Genomic DNA, 27,734 nt, shown 5'->3' on the forward strand with positions numbered 1-27,734 from the left:
TATTCCCAGTAAAATTCGACTTGATATCGCCTTACCCATACCTATAGTTCGATTTTTTAGCATTAAAAAGAACTTGAAAGAAGGTAAGCGATCTTGACATGTCTTTTAATTGAAAAATGCTTTTTAAAAATCAGTAACTATTACTTATGAAAGCAGAAGTTTATAAATGATCGTATTAGTATCATAATTGTTACATATTTGCCGTAACTTATTTTTAAAATGTGTTTTTCAATTAAAAGACACATCAAGATTGTTTACCTTATTTCTAATGCTAAAAAAAACTAAATATACGCCACTCCTTTCTTGGTCACCATAAAAAAGTCAAAGTCAAAAATACTTTATTCATGTAGGCCTAGTAACAAGCACTTATGAACGTTTTTTTAAAATATAAAATCAATAGTTTTATATTATACAGGTTACTATATTATTAATTTTGTAATTTCAGGATTGAAGAGCCTCCCAGTAAATTCATCGTCGTACCTGAATGAGGACGCCAGCAAAATACCAGTCGACGAAAGATTCCTCTATGAGTAAGTAAAAATCTGTTTATAAAGTTTTTGGCAAAAATTTCATTTCTGGTACAAGCTTTTATCGCTGACTGTACTTTTCTTACGACAGACAACTAATATTCATCGAGACAATTCTAAAACCCCTAACACAATTAGGTTACGTTGTTTCATCACAGAGTTCCTATGGCCACCTCCTGTCTCCATTATCCGATCAGCTCGATGGTACCATAATATTGCCTTGTCATTAGATTTATACATGCATGCAAAATTTCAGCTCAATCGGAAACTGGGAAGTGGATCAAATTTAACTTGAAAGATTTGATTACACACAGACAGACAGACAACGGTCAGGTGAAACTAAATAAAAGCTTGTAATAAATTCATATAAACAACTCCTACATTAAGAATAATAGTCCCTGCAACTCAATTCAGCTGCAGCTCAACTCAAAATAATAGTCACTTCAATAGTAGATTGTTAACCAAGGGATGAAAGGCACTCATATCTTCCGAGGCAGCCCGAGGCTGAAATGATGCCTTTCACCCAAGTTTAACACTCTATTTTTCATTTCGAATACGAGGAAAGTAAAATGCATGGGTTTTATAAAAACATATTTAAGAAAGTAGACATTTTTATAGGTAGTAAATCTTGAGGGTACTTTCAATTAACAATTTGGGCAAAAGTATCGTTATTTATGGAATGGGGAGATAAATATCAGAATGGCAATTGTATACAAATCCATTTTTATACCCAAATTTCAATTGATTATCGTAAAAAAATGAATAAAATCGTACTTGGAACGTAATGTACACTGTTCTGATGTTTCGAACGTTCGCGTTTGCGTTATGTCTATTTTTGTGTGGGATTTTGGACAGCGCGCTAAAGATCGGTTTACCTAGGATAGCGGTGCCGTCATATAGCGGCCGTCTCCATTCTAAATAATACGGCTAAATATGGGTGTCGTAGTATTTGTATGGAGACGGCCGCTATATGACGGCACCGCTATCCTAGTAAACTAGAGCAAGCGAGACGTTTTGGAAACTTAAGATCCAATACAAACGTTAGTTGGGCATTTTCACTTAATTGAACACCTTTAACGGCCGCTTAGCAATCGTTACAAAACTGACGGTCAATGTCAAATCCCATACATTTTGTCAGAAATGTAACGGTTAGACGTTAGGTACTGAAACACGACTTAAGTCGCGCTTAACTTGCGCAAGTTAAATGAAAATGCCCAGTACGTCACGCTATCGAATGAAATTTACACTAGGGATAGGCGTTGATTTTTAATACAGCTCGTAGACTTCGTAGGTATATAATCGCGTGCGGGATTTAAAATATCAGATTAAATATTCATATTTCTTCTAGTTTCCTCCAAAAGCGGCGAGACGCAGAAGAGTCAGACTCGGACAGTGACGCGGACTCTGTCACGAGTGAGGACTTCGAGAAATATCTCGACTCGGTCACGGGCACCCGAGCTACTGGTAAGATAACTAAAGTATACACTAGGTATACACAAGGGCGTAAGCCTATAATTGATAGTTAATACCTAAATGTAAAAGCAGGGGTGCGAAACTCCCGACTTCGGCCAAACTCGGCTCCGCTCGGCTCAGCATTGCTCCGAGCAATTATTAGGGTTGACACGACTTGACGTCCCTTTGCGTGCACGACCACAGATAAAATAATGGCTTGAATTTTGACAACCCTAAATAGCCGAAAGGGATAGTGCCATGTATTAGAAAGGGACAGCATGATTCGACCCTGAACCGCTATCAAACTTCGGTTTTGTAGGAAGTTTCTATTCTGTGGTAAAAGGACTATTTAATTAATCCATAATTTATTAAATGTCTCGAATTATTCTAACAGCCGATTCCGACGAAGAGTTAGACTTCTTGGCGGACATGGAAACCACGAAGCAGAAACGGCCAAAGAAGAAGGGAGAAGAAGATGATGACAAACTTGGCAGTGATGATGATGATGAAGAAGAAGTGGGAGACGTGCCTGAGGGTGGGGATGATAGTGGAGGTAATTAATTACACATGGTCCCTATGATAGGTTCAAGCCTTTGGTTGAGCTTAAATTTAAAAAAAATAAAGGGAATTGTTTTTACTATATTTTTATTACTTAAAGTTTAGCTTACAGTCCATGGACGTAATATATTGGGACTGGCCTTACGGGCTACAAAAGATGGTGCTAATTCAGCGGTGTCACTCACTAATTCGAGCCAATCGTGCAGCCTAACGTAACTAGTTGCGACCAATCGCGCGAGATGCGAACTCATCAACCAATCGCGTAGTAGCGGTGTCACACCGCTGTACTGGCCCCATTCATACCTCATTCTTATTGCCCGTATGGCCAATCCTTAGATATTATACGTCAATGTTACAATCTCTAAATAAATATATGTGCTATAATTCCAAAAAGTGTCTACAAACATTTTAACACCTTTTGCACTCGTCTCGTTGTTTATTAAACTAAATAATCTATGTTTTTTTACGCAAAAGGGCTAACTGTAACAAGCGTAGACTGACCTTAGATAAACAGTATGAGTACTTTGATGTTTCGTTTTGTTAACAGATAGTGAAGATGGCGAGCTGAATATTTCTGGAGACGAGGATGAGCCCGTACTGTCAGGCGAAGAAGACGGTAAAGATCGGTTCTCCTAGGATAGCAGTGCCGTCATATAGTGGCCGTCTCCATACTAAATAATACGGCTAAATAATTAATGTCGTAGTATTTGTATGGAGACGGCCGCTATATGACGGCACCGCTATCCTAGGAAACCAGGACATAAAACAGTTGTGTGCCTGTAAGAATCTAAAATATACGCAGGCTCACAGACCAAGTGTGTGGCCCGTAGAATCCATGGATGTCAACAGTATTTGAATCGAGAGATTGAGGGAGGTATTCCACCTGTCCAATTTGTATTTTGTCTTACATTTTACTTAATGGGGCATTCCCCAGACGCAATGACGTTGGACCAATATATTGGACTGTAGTAATTAGTATTCCTTCCTTGGATTATATGATCTAATGGGTCTTAGGGTGGTCCCTATGACCCATTAGATGATATAATTTTGACATAGGTCACTTATTTTGAGAAATATTCTTGTCTAGTACACACGCCACAAGCCTTTGTGAGCTTACTGTGGGACTCGGTTGATCTTAATTCACGATTCTCGGCCGAAAATAGTCCTATTTTAAAATAAAATAAGTACAACTTGCATAAATAAAACATTGCAATGAAAACGCATCAACATTTTCATCTAAAAACCTGGAATTCTACAAAAAAATCTTTTGCTTATTTATTTCTCCTTTCACGAATCCTCTTGAAATTATTTATTCTGCAACCATTGCCTTTTGTTACAGAATTACTTTTAGAAGACAGCGATGAAGATGACGAGATTGGCGTCCCTGGCGAAAAGTCTAAAAAGGGCAAGATGAAACTGAAACTCAAAGGTTGGTACTTCAACATCATACAATAAAATACCTTTCAATAGATCATGCATAATGGTGTATATGAATACTAACTGTACGTTTCTGTAATAGGTAAAGACGACCTTGGTTCGCTGTTTGCATCAGCAGAAGAATTCTCGAGCCTTCTAGAAGAAACAGCTGCACACAAGAAACAGGGCTCCAGTCAAGCCGTAGCCAACACAGACAACTCCAGCATGAAACAACTCGCATGGGAAGACAAGAGAGATCAATGGATGAAGGGCTATAACAGGAAAGTCCACGGCGCTAAAAGCAAAAAGTTCAGCAAGAACAAACAAAATGGCCGGCCCAATAAAATGGCAGACAAAAAAGGCGGGAAAAGGAAAGGCGACAACTTCGGTGGCGCCGGCGGCAAGAAAAAAAAGTTCAAATGATTTGATTTTTTGTCGAATAAAAACAATGTTCGATTTATTCCCTGTTACGATTATTGTATAAGACTATAAAAATGTATGTAAGTTACATTATCATTATTAAAAAATGTTGTTTTAATTGCCTTTGAAATGTCCTTGTTTTGTTTATGCTTATGAGTCATCTGTCAAATGCAACCTGTTGCTAACCCAACCAAACAAAACACTCGAGACGGTAATTTCGTACATAACTGCCATAATAAATACTTATTAACCATACAAAAGACTAAAACATACAGCTAAAGGCCAAAGCTGAATATTTAGCCGTGAAAAAGATTGCCAATTACCTATCTTGAACGCTATACGAAAAATTCCAAGGCTCGCCGAGCTTTATCGATCTGACCTTGAGCCACCTTTAGCCGTCTACAATACATTGCATCGTCATCGAAATACCCTTTGACGTGTGTTCGCGAATTTACTGAATTTAACTACGTTAATAATTAATGCTACGTTTGCAATAGATTTCGGCTCGCGTCGCAGTTAATATTTTCCTGTCCGGCCGGACTGCACAGCGCAACGCGCCTTTCTTGTTTCATGTTTGTTGACAACTATCATATAGCTACGCGTTGTCGGATAGTGGCTACGCGCAAGCCGTATAACGCATTTATAACGCGATTCGAGACGTATTACATCCGAAATAACAGTGAATACTATCGCTTAAGTGCTTTGTTGACATTATTGGACGTATTTACGAGCGTACTGCCAGTGAACATTGTGATTTAGCAAAAAGGCGGGCAAAAATCAGTGCAAGTGACGATTACGAGGCTATTTATAGACGGACGCGGGGCAAGATAAAGCTGTATTTATTGACATAAGAAGTGTGTGGTGTGAAATAAACATTGTAGACTGTTGTCGTGACTGCATTAGAGTGATTTCATTTCCAATAAGACTATTTTTCTATGAAGAAAACGAAACCGCGAAACTAGTTTGACAGCTCACGGATGCACACAAACACAGATTGCGGCTTTGCGCACGTGTGAGTGTGCCGTCAGTTTAGTGATGTGAATATCTTGCGCTTATCGATTCAATCCGATTAAATATATTTCAAGGACGATTGTTAATATTGGTGGGATATGTAACAATATGTATAACATTGAATGATACAAATTGAGTAAGAAAACATATATTTTAATATAATTATGGAGACGACTAGACCTGATAGTCAAAAAACTGAGGAACCGGCTTCTGCAAGAGTTTCTTCCTCAAGTTCTAATCAACTATTTATAGCAGACACTTTAGACTTGCCTGACGACACATTTCGTATGAGTCTGGATAGTTATTCAGTTATCGGCGAAAATGTAACTATAGGAGACAGGAACTCTTCCATAGATATAGAGCCAGCTGGGTTGGTTAAAACTGCTTCAACGCCGGCCGTTGAAACACCTGAAACTCCAATTGTCGAGCCGTTTACTCCGCCCCCTGAAACTCCTATTGCTGATCCTTGCACGCCACCCCCAGAACCGTTGGCTATTGTAGAAACTCCGAAGATAAACGAGCAAGATAAAATACAAAGAACGCAGAATTTGTTGAAGTTGTCGCTCATCAAGAACACCGATAATGTTTTCGTTAAGCCGTCTCCAGTTATGGAGGTAATGTCGCCGGCAAGAATGCTACAGTTCGAAGTGGACGCGTGCGCGACGCCTACAATGAAAAGAGCTGCAATCAATTTCGATTTCTTTAAACAGAACAAATTTGATGAATACTTTGACGATGACGACGATCCTAAACAAGAAATGGAAGAGAAGGAAAAAGTTGAGGTTTCTAAAGATCCCAAACCAAATGAGAAGCCGTTTGAAGAGGCTGCCGTTATCGTAAAGGCCAAGGACACTATACGACATGAAATTGGTTATGGTAAGTAGATAACTAGAGATAACGCTTTTATACATATTTTTCCATATTTTATTATTTAACAGCGGACATTTTTTACAAGGTCGATGGAGCTAAATTTTATTTGTTGATTTGTTTTGATTTTAAGTATTTTAACTTCCTTTTGTCTCAAAATCGATGCGAAAATGAAGAATAGCATCCCTGCAGAATTTCTCACGATGGAACTGATGAAAGTGAGGTAGGTAAAGGTAAAAAGTTACTCTTAATATCTATGTTCAGACTACTGGATTCTACAACTTCACACAAAGGCACTGATATCAAAGTAATATTATGGGTCTATGAGCAAGACATAGTCTTACCCGCCTGTGATATCAAAGACCAAGCAGACACGCAGACACGTAAAGGTCCTAAAGATCTAATTTTGTGTTATAATATTATGTAGATACTCTAATCCCAAGCGATTGAAGAACTTTCTTAAAATCGGAAAAATATTACGATTTCAGATCAGATTATATAAACAACATCTGCAGCTATCTTCGACCATAATGGCGCCGATAAGCAGAGCTAATGATAAATACCACGCGTCGTGTAAAACGGGAAAGGTCCCAACAGATAGTTAACGTTATCATTAGAGATAATGATTGTTAATGGCAGTGATAATTAAAATGTTCGTCTTTACTGACATCTCATTCGATACTAAGTATTAGCGACACAAAACGTGAGTTGGTAAGAATGACGATCATAAAACAAACTAGACATTTTATGTAACAATTAATTTTCCAGACACGTGTACTTTTGCTATTGATACAAGTAACATAACAACAGCAAAGTCGACAAACTCGACAAAGGTTTATGTATAATATTACCATGGGAGTAAATTGGTTGATTTGATACATATGGTATCTATGACTAATAAGCCACAAGTTAAAAGTTCAAGAAAGGTATAAAATCGGATCTAGTTCCTACGATATTGCGGGAGATACGTTCAAAATAAGAAAACGAACAAACATGCACATGGCGAGCAACAAACAACATTTTTCCATACCTAGTCGCTTAAAAACCTACATAAATTAAAAACCAATGTGGTAGGTCAGAAATGATTCATGGTGCAACCGTTTTATGATAATGTTGTTTTTTGTGTACCTATATTCGATAGCACCATCTTATAGTATGGACTAACTCCACAAAAGATGGGTTCCAGTGTATACATAGGAATACAATACATTATGTTGACCGGTATATTTTCTTGGGCCTGTACATTCTCATTCCGCTGGTGGAAAGGGACTCTTAGTGACCCCTGAATAGAGGTATTGCTCCAAATTATGAACATAACATTGCGAGGATAGCAATGCAGCTTTTAAGATAAGATTTTATAGGATAGGGGTAATTACACATATCCTTTTTCAGAGCACTTTCTGCTAGAAGGACAGATAAAGATGTTGGATGGAGTATGGACATATGTTGTTTTCATATCCATTTATCATAGATACCAGATTTGTCCAGTGAAAGGATATAGAAATGTAATATCACCTCAAGTTGTTGGGGGTGGGTAAGACAAGAAAGTCGAATGATCCCCATGACAATTACTTCAACTATGAAGAAAACATGCCGAAGTTCAGTTTATAGAGTTAGTTTTCCATCCACACACGAAAAGACATCATTTAATGACATTATTGTCCCATCGCTTTGGCGACTGTTAGGTAAGGAAGTCGAGTGATCCAGAACTACTACAATTACAATTAATAATTATTATTAATTAATTACAAGAATCTGTTTATGTGCAATAAAGTGACATACATACATACATTATGAAGAAATTGGAAAGTTCGTGAGTACGTCAGTTTTCCACAGAAGAACTACTCCAATTATGAAGAAATTGGGAAGTTCAGGAGTATGTCAGTTTTCCATCCACACGATCACTTTATGGTCTTCATGTCGTATCGCTTTGGCTACTGTTATCACCGATTCCAAGACGAACCAAAACAAATATGCGTGATTTTTCTTCAACCCGCGAGGCCTCGGCGCTTCCGTGTCTCAGATAGCCTTCCTTATTATCGCGATAGGATAACCACGATAATTACACGTCTGCCAAAGGGCAATTTCACAACCTTCCGAGCGAGTAATTGTTATTGGGAATCTTTAATTGATTAGTTTTTAATGCACGAACGTTAGATTTTATTACGTGCCAGTGCCAGTTTTATACGCGAACAACGTGATCTTAAATTGTTAGCACCAGTTGTCGAAATGTCGATAAACGCAGTAGGTATCTATTTATACCGTGATAAACGTGAGTCGTCTGTTATATATTAGATTTGTATTTTAAATGTCTATGTTATATTATTGATACACTTTTAGCAACTGCATTGTAAAAATACCCTATCACCTGTACTAATTGTATTTACACTTATGATGACGAAATAAAATTATTGATTGATTGATTTTATATGAATTCCACTGTGAATTGGTATTAACAAGGTTTTAACTGTCTTACTGTGTAATTTGTATAAAGAAAAAATAAAAATAAATCCACATATATATTCAATTACACAAACGGGTCTACCGCGATATAATTTCATTGTTATTGTTATTGTGTCGGAATTAAAGGTAAAAACAATGAAATTATATCGCGGTAGACCCGTTTGTGTAATTGAATATGTGTACAAAACGCGAGAGTTTAAAGTATTATAAAAATAAATCCGCCACGTTTTTGGTACATTCAAAGCCGTAACAGATTACCGCACCGCACCAACGTCACGGTGCGGTAGTCTGTTACGGCTTTAAACTACACGAATTTGCCGTTATAATTTCTCCTTAAAAATGTTTTTGAACGTTGAGCATGGATTAAAATAGTAATTAACACACTTGTATTCATTTTAAGGTTTTTAGGATGTCCTCGAACCGATTCAACGAAGACGAAATCACGATTCTCCATAACAATCGATTGATTTTCCAAATTGAAGTAGATACGATAGATATTATGATTGATGCAATTCTAATCATATGTCATTATCAGTTCAATCTTGCCAAACTTATAATATAATGTAAGCATATTCTTATCATTTGCCACCATTCCCTTTCATTTCCTTCCAAGCTTGGCCGCAAAAGCATGGAATTTTCATTCGGTTTCCGTACGGAATGACAGGTGAGATCGGGATGTCGCTCTACAAATGCATAGCGCTGTCTCGCTTGCACATGACATTCCGTACGGGCAAGCTGCTACCGAGAAAACCGAAATTCGCAAATTGCGGGGATCTTTCTCTTTTACTCCAGTGAAGGCGTAATTAGAGTGACAGAAAAATCCCCGCAATTTGCGAACTTCCATTTTCGCGGTTATAGCCCTGAGTTAATCAGAGGGGCTACCGCGAAAACCGAAATTCGCATATTATACCGCGAAAATTGAAGTTTGCAAATTGCGGGGGCAATTTGCAAACTTCGATTTTCGCGGTTATAGCCCTGGGGTACTCTTTATTATACTGTGCCCTGAGCGGCTACCGCAAAAACCAAAATTCGCAAATTGCGGGGATCTTTCTCTTTTACTCTAATGAAGGCGTAATTAGGGTGACAGAGAAAAATCCCCGCAATTTGCTAACTTCGATTTTCGCGGTTATAGCCCTGGGTTTGTTTTCCTGTCCTCGTTTTCTGGGTTAATCCCAAATGTTACCAGTGTTACCCACCGGTACGCAGCTAGGATTTTTTTCCATTTGTTAGTTACCAGCTTGGAGGATATAACCAACGGAGACGCCATGTCTAAAATTTTCGGTACAAAATAGTCTGCCGTTTTTTGCGGGGGAGGGGCACATCAAATGTATAGGTACGTCATGTCAGATAAACGTCAGTCCATACATATGGTTGACATGAGGTTGACCATTGGCCGCCTATTTTCGACAGAGGGGAACGCCTGTTAATGGCGGCTCCATTGTTAATTACTCCGAGGTTACCAGCGGTAACATAAAATAATAATCCATTTTCCTCTCTTAATTCATAATCATAAATAATTTATTTATTTTATTTTGTCCAATCATAGCGACATAGCTAATTCAGAGCATTCCCTAATAGCATTTTCTTGTAGGGATTTTGTTGGGCCTTTGTTTACGTATTAGTTGGGCGACCGTTATGTTTGGCCGTACGATTTGCTGGAGGGCCCTCGACAAAGGCCCTCCCGAAGATTCCCAACAGAGGGCCATTAGAGTAATTTTTTCGTTGGGCCTATTTAAATAAATCATACAATTATTCAACGGTGGTGATTTTGGTTGGGCCGTGGTTGGGCCTATACACATTTGTTTGATGGTTGGTTAATTGTTACATTTGGCCGTACGATTTGCTGGAGGGCCGACGACAAAGGCCCTCCCGAAGATTCCCAACAGAGGGCCATTAGAGTAATTTTTTCGTTGGGCCTATTTAAATAAATCATACAATTATTCAACGGTGGTGGTTTTGATTGGGCCGTGGTTGGGCCTATACACATTTGTTTGATGGTTGGTTAATTGTTACATTTGGCCGTATGGCTTGCTGTAGGGCCAACTGCAAAAAAATAAAAAAGGGCAATTTTTTCGTTGTGCTTCTGTTTGCAAATTGAACAATTGGGTAGGTAAAGTTTTTTGAAGATAGGCAAATTATATTTTTTCCCGGTAGTATTCATTATAGCGATCACGGAAATGCAGCTCTTTTATTTTTATATCATTTTATTGATTAAATATAATTTTTTAAATGATCGATATGACGTTTGTGAGGTGAAATGGCAGACTCGAGTAATTAATTCCTTGGCGCGTAGTAAATGGGACGAGATAGAAAAAAAATCGATGTCAACTGTCAGTGTCACTTAGCTCTCATTCCCGAAAAATAACGGACAAGCCTCATGTTACCTTGCGAATTGCTATTAATGTTATCATTGAGATTTTCGGCGACCTCAGCACGACCCACGGTCTTCTGATTCCCCACGACATCTGCGCGTATTTGGACAAAGATTGAATTTACTTTCGATAACTTGGCACTGCATAAATTATTGGACAACGTTTTCTTCCCCACCCCTACACGACGGCCCCTACGCTGACCCTTGGACAGAGTTTTGCAAGAAAAATAAGCGAGTTCATACGAGATTGCGAGCAGATTCTACAAATTTGAAATTATTATCATAACAGTGATAAGCACAATGCCGTTGAATTAGAGGAGCAATGGCCGTACAGGAATACGTATCCGTGAAATACATAGGTACAGAAAACTTTCTTCACTTGTGTTTTGATTTTTATTATTAAATTGCCATGAGCTGTTAAGTTCGTAAACAAGAAATCGGTCTAATTTTTTCTAACAATTTCAACCATCTGTTAGTTTTGTGTGGTTATCCTCATTTTATGAATGTTGTTCTTATTTTCAGGTGGATGTAAACATTCATTGGCGGTATTATACTGATGGCTAATTAGAACCATTGAGCCATGACATACTTCCTTGCAGTGTTATTCGGCTAAGCCTCGAGCATCCTGTGAATCTGAAGGATATAATTATTTCCATAAAAAAGAGCAATCGAATTAGGACCAAGATATCCCGAGAATCTAAAGACATTTTATAAAAAATGCAATAAAATGAAAATGGGAGACTCTCTTATTTTAACAATGTTACAAGATCATGACAATGTTATGGTCTATACTTATTAAAATTTTAAAACCAACATGTCTTTATCTTTGACTTGAAAATGTACAAATGAGTTGGGTTAAGTTTTATGAAATGCAACTTATGCTAAAAATCTATTATTATTATATGTCAAATTATCGTGAACTCGATGTTGCTTAAGGCGTATCCAAATTAGTCAATTTTTCGCCAATCTGATTAAATTGCCCGATCGAATCGGGACGTACCGACGCAAACGCCAATTTGGCTCGCCGAATTCAACCGCCGATAATGACCAATAAAATGAGGTGCGGACACAAGAACACCAATTTGTGAGGCTAGTATTTTCGTTATGGGGCATTTTTTCAATTTAAATGGGTCTAATATCACCATATATCTAAAATTGGAGATTGACGCCAATTTCATTTCTGATCAAATCGACCGATTTGATCAGTCCCGTCTGGATACCGCTTTAGCACCGCGAAAGGGCGCTGCGCGGTGCGCGCGGATTGACGCATGCGCGTACCGTATGCTTTGTATCTGTGGTAATATAATTTTAAAAAATATGCAAATAAAAGGCGGCAAAGTTTATTCGTTGTGCAATACTCAATAAGTTACCGCTTGTTATTTTAATACTCGTAATAAACAAAATGAGTTCAAGTGACGAAAACGACCTGGAATAGACGGCATGCACCGCCTCATTTTAAAGCAGAAGCAAACTTAATAATGAATAACTAGCTTCCTGCTAAGTCCTGGGACAAATACAACAGAACTTACGACATGCTCATGCTGTGGAAGGACACAAGAAGGACAGCCAAAACGCAAGAAACACCTACTCTGAAAGTGGTTTTTAGCGTATTTCTGTGACCAAGTGAAAACTAAAAAGCCATCTACATTTAATATAAACTAAGAATATGCGTTGTTTTTTTAATTGTATTCGCGTCACTTTACCCCTATTAAATACGCTTTACTAAATTGAATTTGTTTTATTTCCTCACATAATTTGAGAATAGTGCTTACTATGTATACCTCAATGGAAGCAAAAATGTAGTATTTTTGCGAGTTGATACACTTGCTACTTGTGTATAGTGGCAAATGTATTAAACCCGCAATCAACACTAATCAATATGTAAACAGGCCCCAACGTGAAGCACATTTACCCTACAGACATACTTATCCATATTGACCATATTTGAACCTCTCAACTCTCTTCAAGGGCACGCCACACAGCGTGATTCTATATACTGTTGTAATGTTAATGCTTAAGGATAATAATTTGTGGATTTTAAAATAAAACGAAACGAAATTTACTGGATTTATATTATATTATTTTGGATTTATATTATAAGTTTTCTAAAGTACAGTCGCCATCAGATATATTGGTGTAGCTAGGGTGCTCATAAATATCTGAACACGCCTCTATTATCAGGGCGTGCGTGTTCAGATATTGTGAACACCTTGCCGAGCCCATATATAATAGCCAATAACGACCTAGTTATTAACACTATTACAATCTTAATCATTACAACAATCACGTTTATATAGTCCTCACAAACGTATAAGTTACCATTTTGGCCAATATATCTTCAAAGCTTGGCACCGAATCGCTGTTAAAGACTTTGGTGTGCTCAAATACGCTGAATTTGGAAAGTAACGTCTGTACTTCCTACAAGACGGTACGACGCACTTTGAGTTCATCTCTGTAATATTCTATTTCCATTCGAACGTTTCCGGGATCGTCTCCATCTATTGTGTTAATTTGTGTTGATACTGAGATCCAAAATGACTCGTGTAGCAGTCCAAGAGTCGTGGTGGAGGTGTTAATGAAAATGTTCTCCAAGAAGCAGTGCCAAGTAGTCGAAAGCAATCGTTATCATTATCAAAATATCCGTGTTGATCGTGCTAGGGACGTTAAAAATACTTATTCTAGAAATCACACCGACATCCAATTACAAGAAAACACAAATGTTTCGTCCGACCATTATTTTCCAATTATTTGCAAGTTATTTTCCAAGAATGAGACTGACAGTTGACATCGATTTTTTTTCTATCTCGTCCCATTTACTACGCGCCAAGGAATTAATTACTCGAGTCTGCCATTTCACCTCACAAACGTCATATCGATCATTTAAAAAATTATATTTAATCAATAAAATGATATAAAAATAAAAGAGCTGCATTTCCGTGATCGCTATAATGAATACTATCGGGAAAAAATATAATTTGCCTATCTTCAAAAAACTTTACCTACCCAATTACCCATCGGCAAGTCAGGTAGGTCGGTAGGTAGTCGTGCACCAGGTTGAAGGCCCAACACAGCTTGTCCTACAAAGGGCCAACATTGTAACTTTAACGTTGGGCCTTGTGTAGGATTCTTACAATACTACCGTAGGTAAATAGTTGTGTAATTTATAGTGTGCCTACACAGTCTAATTATGTAATGGGCTTTTGTTTACGAGTCCTACAGTTACCCTACGTTAGGTAAGTGGTTGTGTAATACGACGTTGGGCCTTTGCTGATAAATATTACAATTACACTACGGTAGGCATTGGTTGTATCCACATGAAGGCCCTAGGCAGCAGTTGTTGTTAATCTTCTCTGTACGTTCCAATTTTAGTATATGTACTGCTGAAGCAAGTACACTTACTATACACTCTAATTTGTATATATACTAACCGCACTTTGAAACTTCGTAAGCGAGATTTATGTTTTTTGAGATTTAAATTGAGAAAATGTTGGTAAAATACAATTATTTAAATTTATGTATTAATTTTATAGTTATAGCTATTAGATTTATAAGTTACTTTAAAAAAATATTATGATTATATCCGGAATAATCGAGAAAATAACTATAACATCGATGTTTGGAGACAGTAACGCCATCTAGTGACGCCACAAGCAAACTCAACTGGTATTGTTGGGCATCAGTAACACAGCCAATGTTGGTAAATGCGATATTTGTGCTCACTGGGCCAACGTATGTTATCGTTGTTTAGCCACCGGTACCAAAATACACAAAGGCCCATTGTTAGGCGTCAGTGCCACAGCCAATGTTGGTAAATACGATATTTGTCATCGGCTGATATCTTTGACTAGCCAACGTTACCAAAATACACAAAGGCCCATTGTTGGGCACCCGTGCCACAGCCAATGTTGGTAAATGCGGTATTCGTCACCATTGGGCCAACGAATGTTATCGTTGTTTAGCGAACGGTAGCAAAATATACAAAGGCCCATTTTTGGGCCTCAATGCTACAGCCAATGTTGGTAAATGCGATATTTGTCGTCATTGGCCCATCGTATGATATCGTTGATTAGCCAACGTTACCAAAATAAACAAAGGCCCATTGTTAGGCGTCAGTGCCACAGCCAATGTTGGTAAATACGATATTTGTCATCATTGGGCCATCGGCTGATATCTTTGACTAGCCAACGTTACCAAAATACACAAAGGCCCATTGTTGGGCACCCGTGCCACAGCCAATGTTGGTAAATGCGGTATTCGTCACCATTGGGCCAACGAATGTTATCGTTGTTTAGCGAACGGTAGCAAAATATACAAAGGCCCATTTTTGGGCCTCAATGCTACAGCCAATGTTGGTAAATGCGATATTTGTCGTCATTGGCCCATCGTATGATATCGTTGATTAGCCAACGTTACCAAAATAAACAAAGGCCCGTTGTTGGGCGTCAATGTTACAGCCAATGTTGGTAAATGCGATATTTGTCGTCATTGGGCCATCGGATGATATCGTTGATTAGCCAACGTTACCAAAATAAACAAAGGCCCATTGTTGGGCATCAGTGCCACAGCCAATGTTGGTAAATGCGATTTTTGTCATCATTGGGCCATCGGATGATATCGTTGATTAGCCAACGTTACCAAAATACACAAAGGCCCATTGTTGGGCATCAATGCTACAGCCAATGTTGGTAAATGCGATATTTGTCGTCATTGGGCCATCGGATAATATCGTCGATTAGCCAACGTTACCAAAATAAACAAAGGCCCATTGTTGGGCATCAGTGCCACAGCCAATGTTGGTAAATGCGATATTTGTCATCATTGGGCCTTCGGATGATATCGTTGACTAGCCAACGTTACCAAAATACACAAAGGCCCATTGTTGGGCATCCATGCCACAGCCAATGTTGGTAAATGCGGTATTCGTCACCATTGGGCCAACGAATGTTATCGTTGTTTAGCGAACGGTAGCAAAATACACAAAGGCCCATTGTTGGGCATCACTGCCACTGCCAATGTTGGTAAATGCGATATATGTCATCATTGGGCCAACGGATATTATCGTTGTTTAGCCAACGGTACCAAAATACACAAAGGCCCATTGTTGGGCATCTGTGCCACAGCGAATGTTGGTAAATGCGATGGTGGGCCAATACAAAATTAACGTTGGCTACGGAACGAACCTCATCCCAACGTTTTCCCTACCGTTGGCACCGTGGGCCCCAACGAAAATGCTACTAGGGTTATTCAGATTTTCATATAAGCCTTCAGCATCTTAAATAAATGTATCAATTGACTGATTATAACGATACATTAATGTATATTAAGAACGGGTCACTCACGTATTTATTGTTTTAATTTTTATTGTGTGTTTCCTGGTTGCCCTGAAAACCAGCGCCATGACTAAGTATCTTAGTCATCGGCATATGCTGAGTGGCATCCATTTTGGTGTTAGAATATATTAGAATAAGATGTATTATAGGTTAAGTTTTATGTTTTACACCAAATAAAGTATTTCTATTCTATTCTATTCTATTTTAAGTCGAAAAACGCTCGACATGTTTCACTCCGTACCGAGGAGTGTCATCAGGAGTATCTTATCTTCTGTGCCCAGAACACTATTTAATAGGGCCTTGGACCTCTGTGATCCGGAGTACTTGGACCATGAGCTGGGTCACGTGAGGCGGGTATTGGAATGCAATGGCTATAACTGGAGGCAGAGTTATCGAGTTGCGAACGCATCAGCGCGTCCCCGTTTAACGACAGCAGATAGATTGCCCCTATACCTACCTTACATTAAGGGCGTGACGGATAAAATCGGACACTTATTACGCCGGAGATACTGCATTAAGACGATTTTCCGTCCTCATATGAAGCTAAGACAGGTACTGCGTTCGCCGAAGGATAGGTGTCGTGCCACCTATACCCATCTAAGTATAATACACTTGCCTGAATCCAATCGGGTATAGATTCGCTTGGGCGACAAAATATCATAAGATGAGTACACATAACACCATGCTACATGAGAGTAGGAGAAGGGGTCACCTACGACCACACTGTTACATGTACCAGTACATTTACTTCCGAGTTGGCATCGCACGTTTCGTATCAATATGAGAGTGCAGGCTACTGGCCTTATCCAGAGTGACTCTCCCGTCCTGTACGATCGGTCGCCTCCAGACTAGGTACTACCGTCTAGTACCCTGGTGTCCTACACACCACCTGGACGAGGGGGCGTTGCCCCCTCGGGATCCTCCATATGCCTGCCCCCTAGATCCGGCCCTTATACTCCAACTCATAACCGACCGTACTACATGCGTTATTGCCTGTGTGCTTCCGATACACACTCCGGAAAGCCCCGTCCGGGCTTCCCAGTCCAATATCGAGATTGGACTATGTCTTAGTGAAACTACGTTAACCAAGGACCGTTGGTTAACCCCTTGTTCCACTCCCATGTAGCTAGGATGTCGATTATACAAGCATAAATATGTGTGTAAACACTCACCGGGGCAGGCTCCCGTTACCGCCTGGAGGCGCACCATGTACCGACTCAGTACACCCAGCGCCGTCCTATGTCTCCTGCACGTACCTCCATTTTTCCTCGAATGGCGCCATCGTGCTTTTTCCCGCCATCGGAACTGTCAACTGTCAGTGACTCCAGTGTTGCCACATGACAAAGTAGTCCTGGTTGATACCACTTACCAACTTACATCGCGCTTGGCGCGACAATAGGGAGCCTTTGAACAGTCCGGGCGTATACATGATTCCTTGCTCCTGTGGAAAAAACTACATAGGAGAGACGGGCCGAAACATTTCAACCAGATTATCTGAGCACATACGGAGTATGAAGAACAGGGACAGCCGGGGCTCTGCGGTGACGGAACACGTATTGGATTCGGATTCGACTCACTATATACGTTTCGATAAGGTAACCGTGCTGGCGAAAGAAAAGTTTGTGATTCAGCGAAAAGTACGGGAGGCGATCGAAATTAGTCGTCAGCCGAATTTTAACCGTGATTGTGGTTGGTCAGTGCCTACAAGCTGGAAAACTGTTTTGGGTACTACGTCGGTGGACAGTGTGGACGAACCATTAGCGAATGACGTAGTGAGTGTTGTGTGCAACCCATCATTTGACAATAATGCCATAAACGAGGGTAGTTTCTCGCTCCCCCTGCCGCCACCGGCGCCTGCGCCGAGTCATCGGGCGCGGAGAGCTGCGGCCCGCAGTCTGCGCCGGTCCGTCACCGTAAACGCAAGCTCCTGATGACACTCCTCGGTACGGAGTGAAACATGTCGAGCGTTTTTCGACTTAAAATACGTGAGTGACCCGTTCTTAATATATTTAATATGTCTGTGTCTCACGGAAGTTTTGTTATTAAAAAAAAAGATACATTAATGATTAACTGAACAATTAAATTATACCTGCAACAGCTTCGATTATGAATTGTTGTCATAATCGAGTCTAAATCGTAGTTAAAAAGCTAAAAGTATGTAGAAAGAGACGAGGAGAGTTTCGTCACTCACACTTATCTGGCATCTCGCTTGCCTTCTTAGATAACCGATAGCGTTGTCTCTCTTTATTTACGTCCATGAAACGGTGACTTCACAGTATATGCAAAGAGAAACGAAGCAACAGTAAAACCGCGCAGCTTATTTCACAATAAAAGGGTTTTTAGTAACTTAATTTTATAGTTTCTGTTTAGAAACCTAATTTTAATATGTTTTTCTTTCAAAAAAGGATGAATACAACACTAAAAGTCAGGTTTTTGTCATTGTGACAGTTCATCGATTGATGTGGTTCTTTGGCCTGCTCTACTTGGCCTCGTAAATCGTGGTGGGGGAAGCGCTACTCGCACGGTTTCTATTTTGCTTTTCTCGATTCAATTTCAGTTATTTTACCGCGCTGAGTGAGTCCGTGTCTCATTCGCGCGAGCATTTTATAACTTATTTATATTATATTAATTTAGTGTACTTAGACATTAAAGGACTAATATAATTAGTGATAGTGAAAGGTTACAAAACGGATTTGGTTTGGATGTTATGCGGTGGTCTGTACAGACAGTGTAGTGCAATTTTTATACGAATCGGTTGGATTGATGCAAATACATTACTGTGCGTAACCCCAAGTAAGTGGACGACGACATAGGCTGTGATTTTGTAAAGAAAGCATACAAAGAGGTAAAAATAATAAATTGACGTTTGTAAGGTGTGAAAGTAGACGCAAGTGAATTTGCCAACGACCGAATCGTGAGAGCGAGTTGCGCGAGGAGTCGGCTTGGGTGTGAAGGACTCCCGAAATCGGGCGGTTAGTCTCGCCGCCGCCGCGCCATCTGGAGCTCGTGTCGCATCAACGCGAGCCGAATAATGTTCGCAAAATTCGACGTGTCCCGTACTTTCGCTGACAAAGTTGGAGAGTTGTGAACTATTAAAAAAACATTGTTTGCTCGCGAGCGCTAGCGAGTGGAGCCTACATGGTTTTGGTGTGCGGCTGAGCCATGGCCACCGCCGAGATGAGTGTGCCGGATAAGAAGCCTGAGCACGAATCAGGATACTACGAAGGTAGCGACCAGGAGGGCAGCATGGAATGCGGGTGCCCGAGCCCTATTAGCAGTAGGAACAGCTCTCACTCGACCAAGCGTCGGCACACGGGACAGAAACACAAGAAGGCACCTGTGAAGAAAGCCAGGCCGGAGCCTAATGGACATGAGAGGGACAAGAGTGTGGAAATAGTGGAGTGTTCTAGTGCTAGTTTACCGTCAGTGAAGGAGAAGGTGGAGCCAGCTCCGGTGGCCGGGCCCAGCATGAAGCGGAGCAGTTCCGTTGAGCTGATTGGTGGGACTGTCCCCGCTCCGGTTCAGCACTCTGTGGACTGGAATCTTGTGGATGCTAGTAAAATTAGGAAAAGATATAAAGGTAAGTTTGTTTTATTATTTTGTTTAAAGTTATTAATTTTGAAGGATTTATAGAAATTTTCCTTTTTCCCAATTTCAACATCATAGATACCATTTTTTGAAAGCAGGAAAAATTTCTGATACCTATTTTAACTCTGATCAGTGCAATCCTGTGTGATTTATAAAATCTAAAATAAAAATAAAAAAGCCTTTTATTTTATTATAGTAGTAGTAGTAGTAATATACTTTATTCTACAAAAAGAAACATAAAACATGAAATAACACACATCATTAGTACAAAGGAGAACTTATCTCTTCCAGTTAACCCTTGAGCAATTGAGGGAGAATTGGAGAATGGTAGATATAAAAGCTGTACAAAACGGCATAAAGATAAAATATTTAATATCCTACAAGATAGGAATAGGAATTACATCTTAATTTCAGTTTGTGTCATACCTAATTTACATTGATAATGATGCAAAAAATGTCATTGCAATGACTCAGGTCGTTGCCATTTGTGTAATTTGAATACACATGGAAAAAGATGTCAATAATTCTCATCAATAAGTCTGATGGTTGCTTGGTACTGGTATAGAATGCCTTTGGGCATTAAGTCCGCCATTTGTACTTTATTTGTTATATTGTGCGATAAAGTATAAAATAAATAAATAAAATAATTAGTCTTCCTAGATATAACAACAATAATTTTAACATAATATGAACCAACTCCACTCGAGTCTTTCAAAGCTTACTTTTCAGTCTTTGCACCACCCTGAAGAGAACAGAGTGAGAGTTTTATCATACGGGAGTTTTTTTAAACCTGTAATTATAAAAAAAAATACTTGTTTTTATTATTCAATATTGTTTACAAGCAACTTAAAAGATGACCCTTTCCAACCAAAGAATAATCCCAATCCAGCCAACTTTGAGCAATCAGGGAACATGTAGTGACATGTACCTATAAAAAATATTCTCATAAATTGTAAAAGTATTGAAAGTCAGTTAAAAATCATAATATTCATAATAGAACCTTTACCTATTAATTAGCATTTTAACAGACATGGCAGTTTTTTCCAAAATATAGACTGGTATGTGTTGCCTTCCAAAATATTTTTAAAAACATAAACTGGACTGGATATGGTATTAACATTGATGGATGTCGCCTAACGCACCTGCGGTTTGCAGATGACATAATCATATTTGCAGAAAGAGCTAAACAACTAGAAAATATGTTACAGACACTAGACAAGGAAAGCGATGAAGTAGGCTTACAAATGAACAGAAGCAAAACGAAGGTAATGACTAATAGCCTTGACACCCCCATCAATGTAAAAGGAAATACAATTGAATATGTAAAGAAATACATATACCTGGGCAAGCAAATTTCCTTTTCACGGACTAATAACGAGGAAGAGGTAGATAGAAGGAAAAATATTACATGGCGAAAGTTTTGGTCATTCAAAGAAATTCTGAAAGGAAAATTTAGTATGAAGATAAAAAGAACAGTAATGGACACATGCCTTCTGCCTAGTTTATTATACGGATGTCAAACGTGGACTTACACCAACAAGATCAAACAAAAAATAAACACCACACAACGAGCCATGGAAAGAAGCATACTGGGAATAAACAAAATGCACAAAATTAAAAACGACACTATAAGAATAAAAACAAACGTCAAAGATGCGCTCACACAAGCCCTTAAGCTCAAATGGCAATGGGCAGGACATATTTCAAGATATACAGATGACAGATGGACAACACTAACAACAAGATGGAAAGGACCATTACCAGCCAAGAGGAAAGTTGGCAAACCAGTCAAACGGTGGACTGATGACATAGTAGAGGTTGCAGGAAAAGACTGGATGTACAATGCCAAACACAGACATTTATGGAAGAAATGGGAGGAGGCCTTTACCCAAACGGGATCCATACCTCACGAAAGGAGGAAAAACAACAGAAACAACAGCATAAAAACATATTTTAACAGAAACTAAAAAAGAGTTATGGAAATAAAGAGGCTATAATAATAATAATAATAATGTGTTGCCTTTATTCCCATGATTTATGTAACCACAAGTTGCCAGTGTTAAGTATGAAATCACGAAAATACTTGTTGCCCTTGGATCTTGACCTACCTAAACAAAATACCTATGATGTATGTGGTTATTTCTTTATAGTATACAACATACCAACCTGATATGTAACTTATGGATGACAATTTTGTAATGTCTATTAAAATATTATTTGATGTGAACAATTAATATCAAAAACTTACTAAATAACAAAAAAAATTGGCTCTGTGCAAAACCTAAAGGGGTCCACTGATTAACAGTCCGCCGGACGGTATCGGCCTGTCAGTTGTTCGGAACTGTCAAAATTTTGTTCTAACTAACAGGCCGATATCGTCCGGCGGACTGTTAATCAGTGGGCCCCTTTAAGAGTTGAATAAAAAAAATATAGAATTGCATAGGTATGGATTTCTAATTCTAAATAAGATAAGGATACAATTTATCACATAGTAGGTACATATTTTCTCTTTTTAATTAAAACTTATATCTTCACCTCCGGTTGTATTTTTTTGTTTTCTGTGTCACTTAATTAACAAAAGACTTATAACACGCGTATTAAACCGTAAAATTAATTTTATTGTTAACAATAGACTATTATAATACCTAAGATTGGATTCATTGGGCGAAAAATGAAAATAACCAAAGACAATGCAGTATCTGATAAGGTGTTGTTCTCATAAACATAATGCCATACTCTGAACAGTTTAAAATATTTTTTGGTGACTATACTTGGTTATAAAGTAAAAGTAAAACTCTTTAATGATCAAATCACAGATTTTAAGTGTAGTGGAAAATTATAACAGGAAACCATGCTATGCTGTTATGTAACACAAAAACATAACAATTATCTATTTCATGCGAACAGATAAATTTATGTAACATTATCAGAATTAGATGATGTTATTAAATAGATTGTAAACAACATAGTGTTTAACTCTTAAATGGGCCTGGGCCAGGCACATAATGTCGCAGAGAGAATATGAGATGGAAGCGTGTCCTAGCCTGGAGGCCTTTTTCAAAAAGACCAGATCACAGACCTCCAACAAGATGGGAGGATGACATTAAAAAGATAGCAGGCCCACTCTGAAGGAGAGAAGCAGCAAATCGGGCTGCTTGGAGGAGTTTTGGAGAGGCGTATGACCAACAGTGGGCGCATACTCGCTGAGGAAGAAGAAGAAACAACATAGACAATCTATCACACAAACACTACCAATGCCACAACACAAATAAAATCTAATGAAAACACTCAACTTTTCTGAGCGAAATGTAAACAACAATTAAAAATATGTTGATTCATCTTTTAAGTTGCTTGTAAACAATCTTGAATGGAGAAAACAAGTTATTTTACGCCTCTGCTCAATGCTGCCATGAAAAGACAAAACTTTTTGTATTGATATTTTCATTATCATCATTCCTTCATTTATAGACCGGGAGATAGTGACACATTTTACTGGATCATTTGTACCAGTATGGCGGTTCGTCAGGGGTCTAAGCACGTAATGAAGGAAAGAAAAATGATGGTCATAGCGCTGGTACCGGCGGCCCAATCGCGTGGGCGTTAGTCGAACGTGTCGGATAAAATACGAGTGTCGAACGATTTGTTCCACAAAAATCCTCGTATTTTCCGATAGTCCATAAAAAAGAAGTAGGCGGTAGCGTAATGCCATACTTCTCCGGTGTGACTTACAGCCCGCCATACTGAGGCGAACACATTAATTTAAAAAAAACAATTCAACCATTTGTGCCAAGCTAATTTTTGCACAGGTGATCATCGTTGAGCAGCCATTCATGGACATCACCATGCCATGCCATACTCAAAAGTATGGCATGGTGATGTCCATGAATGGCTGCTCGACGATGATCACCTGTGCAAAAATTAGCTTGGCACAAATGATTTAATTGTTTTTTTTTTATTAATGTGTTCGCCTCAGTATGGCGGGCTGTAAGTCACACCGGAGAAGTATGGCATTACGGTACCGTCTACTTCTTTTTTATGGACTATCGAAAAATAAGAGGATTTTTGTGGAACAAATCGTTCGACACTCGTATTTTATCCGACACGTTCGACTAACGCCCACGCTGTTGGGCCGCCGGTACCAGCGCTATGACCATCATTTTTATTTCGTTCATTACGTACTTAGACCCCTGACGAACCGCCATACTGGTACAAATGACCCAGTAAAATGTGTCACTATCTCCCGGTCTATTATTCCTTCTGAAATTATCAAGGCAAAGTGCTACTGGATATTTATTTAGTGTCTTTCTCTGATTAAGAAAATAATAATAATTAAGTTTGTAAAGATAAATTTAAAACCCCAAGTGCGAGTCGGACTCGCCCACCGAGGGTTCCGTACTTTTTAGTATTTGTTGTTATATCAACAAAAATACATCATCTATGAAAATTTCAACTGTCTAACTATCACTGTTCATGAAATACAGCCTGGTGACAGACAGACGGACAGTGGTCTGTGGGCTTCAGTGGAGTATTAGTAATAGTGTCCCGTTTTTACCCTTTGGGTTCGGAACCCTAAAAATCACCTTGGCCATACGCTAAAATATAGATCTTAATGTATGCAGGGGTGCTAAGCTATTAGTTTTGCTGACTGTACATTAAAAGGGTCATTCTCGGTCTAATTGCGGCCATGCGGTAGAATGAGACAGCAATATCACTTGCTCCCTCTAACGCATAAATGCGTCCCTTGGAGTGGCCGGCGTTGGCCCATCGTGTAGAGGAGCCAATACATGTCGTATGGATCGCGGCAATTAGACCGTATAGACATATTTTTTGAGAATGACCAAAAGTATTATCCTTCCCTTTGTATATACCTATTCGGCCGAATAGTAGGTAACATTCGGCCAAATACCGAATATTCGGCAAAAGTGGCCGAATAGGCCGAATACCGTTTAGTTGCCGAATATTCGCCAAATATACACCTATCAATAAAAAAATAAACGTTTTTTCAAACCGCAATTGTTTTGCAAATGGCGCCTCACTATCAGGCCTTGGTGCGATAGCCGTTATCAGGCACGGACGCTATTGGCTTGTGTTGCCATGAAACGAAAGTGTTACAAGGTGTTCATTCCATTGCATTATTATGGTTTTGATAGGATTAGCATAGTTTTAAAGCCACATACCTTTACATGCAGTAAAGTACTTTTGAATAGAATAGAAAGCGTTTATTCGTGACAAAAACAAATTAATAAATAAAACAACAAGTAACACAATAACACGGTCACGAAATGGTCCCAACTCAGCAGGTGCTAGCCTGGCTAGGCTAGCGCTGGTCTTCCGTTGGGGACTTGTCTTATCTTCTTTATTAGGGGCTATATAAGGCTCCAAAGCCTATGTATCACTGCGACCATTCCTGATCTATTGTGATCGCCACCTACTACAACTCTCGATCCAAACCTGCAACTTCAAACAGCTGCAGGATCCTTTTGATCTCGAGAGTCGGGGACTTGGTCTTTTACATCTAATTTATAAAAAAAAAAAAACGTTATGACTACAATTATGTTATACAATAAAAATTAAAATACCTACTTTACAATGTGTTCCAACTTTCAATAGGCAACTAATACTCATCGAGACAATTCTAACAAACACAATTAGCAGTGATCGGGGATTTGGTTGCAACGCCGCAGGATCTAGTAGAATTTTTTGTATGGATACGGGAGTAAAGGCTTCGTCACACAGGCGCGTTTTACGGGCGGGGCGTGAGCGGGGTGCGCTGCTTTAACATATAAAACGCTCACTACCCGCCCGGAAAACGCGCTTGTGTGACGGAAACTTAAGCCCGCAATATGGATTGAATTATTCACAAAAACGCTATCTTAATATTTTTGAAATACAATTACCTACTAAAACATTTCATAACAACATTTTCACACAACAAAAAAAAACATGATTTACCACTAGTGCCAACCAAATCCCCGATCACTGACAACCAGGTAGCATTGTTTTATCATAGAGTTCCTATGGCCGCTTCCTGTGACCATCATCAGCATCAGATCAGCTCGATGGTACCATAATATTACAATCTCACCCAACTTACATATTATGTATGTGTAGTTTAAATTCAATCTAATAATCGGAGGTGGGTCTAATTTAATGAATGAATGAATATTCTTTATTTCAGACCAGGCGGCGTAGCACGGTCGCGTTTTTATCCCTTGTCACCATGCCTGTCACGTTCTAACAAGTTTGTAAGTGCGAAAGGGACGCGCAAGGGATGATAGTCGATAAAAATGGAACCGTGCTGCGCCCGCAGGTCCATATAAAATTAAAATGAGTAAAATTAAAATGAGTAAAATTAAAATTAAATTATTAATTACATTAATACATTACATGTGTTAGTAGCAGTATGACAACATTAATTAATCTATTTACAACTAAGGTTAGTATATTTCTACAATTAAGATACAGGACATCACAGATTATTTTTTTTACATACCGGCTTGCCTGTCAGTACATGTATCATATTGCAATGGTTTATGTACTGACAATCAAACCTCTTATACATTTAGCTTGCAAGATTTGATCTGCACTTAGTTGTATGCAAAAATAAAAAAAAATATGTCCCATAGTTCTTAGTTTGCTGACATAAGAGCTATGGGACATATTTTTGAGTATAATTTGTGTACACATATTTTTACACTTGACTGTACCTATGTCCAGGTCAAATTGTACACATACAGTCATCATACATACAAACATTGCAATTAAATAAAAGCGTTTAAAATTTAATAAGATAATTGCCAACTGTGTTGCTGTTTAAACCCGACTACTTACCCAATGATGTAGGTCATTCATAAATATACATTCTGGTAAATTATGACAGTTCTCACCTTAAGACAATTCATAAAGAGAGTTCAACGAACTTGCGTCATTGTAAATATTGTAAAGGTAAAAAATATTATTATCACTTGTCATGCAAATGATTATCTGGGCACAAATGTTTTTAAAAACACTGGTGTGTGTGTACAGTCGTCATCAGATATAACGGAGCGGTCGAGGTGCTCAAAAATATCTGAACGCGCACCCTAACGCATTGACAATAGAGGCGTGTTCAGATATTTGTGAGCGCCTTGGCCGCTCCGATATATCTGATGGCGACTGTACATCGGAGTGCATGTTATTTTTCGTGTGTGTTGGTATTATGTATGTTTCATCATCATCATCATCTCAGTCATAAGACGTCCACTGCTGAACATAGGCCTCCCCCTTTTTTGGGGGGTGAATGCCATAATCGCCACGCTTGGCTGGCGGGTTGGCGATCGCAGTCGAGTACACCGAATTTGAGGGACGCTGCTGCCCGTCCACCGGTGGTCTTGGACGTGGTTTAACGACATACCCGGGTCCTGGACGTAGTTTAAGGACATACCCGGGTCCATGTATGTTTATCTTAATTGTATTTCAAAGTAAATATTGTGATGGCTTGTAGATTCCTTAGTTTCATGTTATTGTTGCTTATACTAAAAACCTGTGTATGTAAGTAATAAGTATACGGTGGTTTGGGATGATTTCAGCGTATATTTTAGAAATATGGACAGTATGTTCAAGGCGTTCGTGCTTAGGCTCCAAAAAACGGTGGAATGGTTTTAAAAAACGCTTATAGAATATTCACAGAATCCTTGATAGTCTATTCGTCATGTGTTAGTAAATTTTACTTTTTACGTATAATTAAATTTT

The 27,734-nt window shown here is 38.8% G+C and overlaps 2 protein-coding genes across 2 annotated transcripts in view; both read left to right on the top strand.

Annotated features, from left to right (window-relative positions):
* Nucleotides 1–4,503, top strand: part of LOC134675851 (CCAAT/enhancer-binding protein zeta) — a 22,731-nt gene extending 18,228 nt beyond the window's left edge. The window contains exons 16-21 of the mRNA XM_063534153.1: nt 446–530; nt 1,876–1,991; nt 2,374–2,532; nt 3,085–3,153; nt 3,877–3,966; nt 4,057–4,503. Of these exons, the coding sequence (XP_063390223.1) occupies nt 446–530; nt 1,876–1,991; nt 2,374–2,532; nt 3,085–3,153; nt 3,877–3,966; nt 4,057–4,376 (839 nt within the window). The 3' untranslated portion in view covers nt 4,377–4,503. The remainder of the gene's footprint in view (nt 1–445; nt 531–1,875; nt 1,992–2,373; nt 2,533–3,084; nt 3,154–3,876; nt 3,967–4,056) is intronic.
* A 453-nt stretch (nt 4,504–4,956) lies between these two features.
* LOC134675921 (ribosomal protein S6 kinase alpha-5-like) overlaps nt 4,957–27,734 on the top strand; it is a 141,103-nt gene continuing 118,325 nt past the window's right edge. The window contains exon 1 of the mRNA XM_063534266.1: nt 4,957–6,260. Within this exon, the coding sequence (XP_063390336.1) occupies nt 5,549–6,260 (712 nt within the window). The 5' untranslated portion in view covers nt 4,957–5,548. The remainder of the gene's footprint in view (nt 6,261–27,734) is intronic.

The sequence above is a fragment of the Cydia fagiglandana genome, chromosome 23 (genome assembly GCF_963556715.1).
Source record: "Cydia fagiglandana chromosome 23, ilCydFagi1.1, whole genome shotgun sequence".
Classification (NCBI taxonomy): Eukaryota; Metazoa; Arthropoda; class Insecta; order Lepidoptera; family Tortricidae; genus Cydia; species Cydia fagiglandana.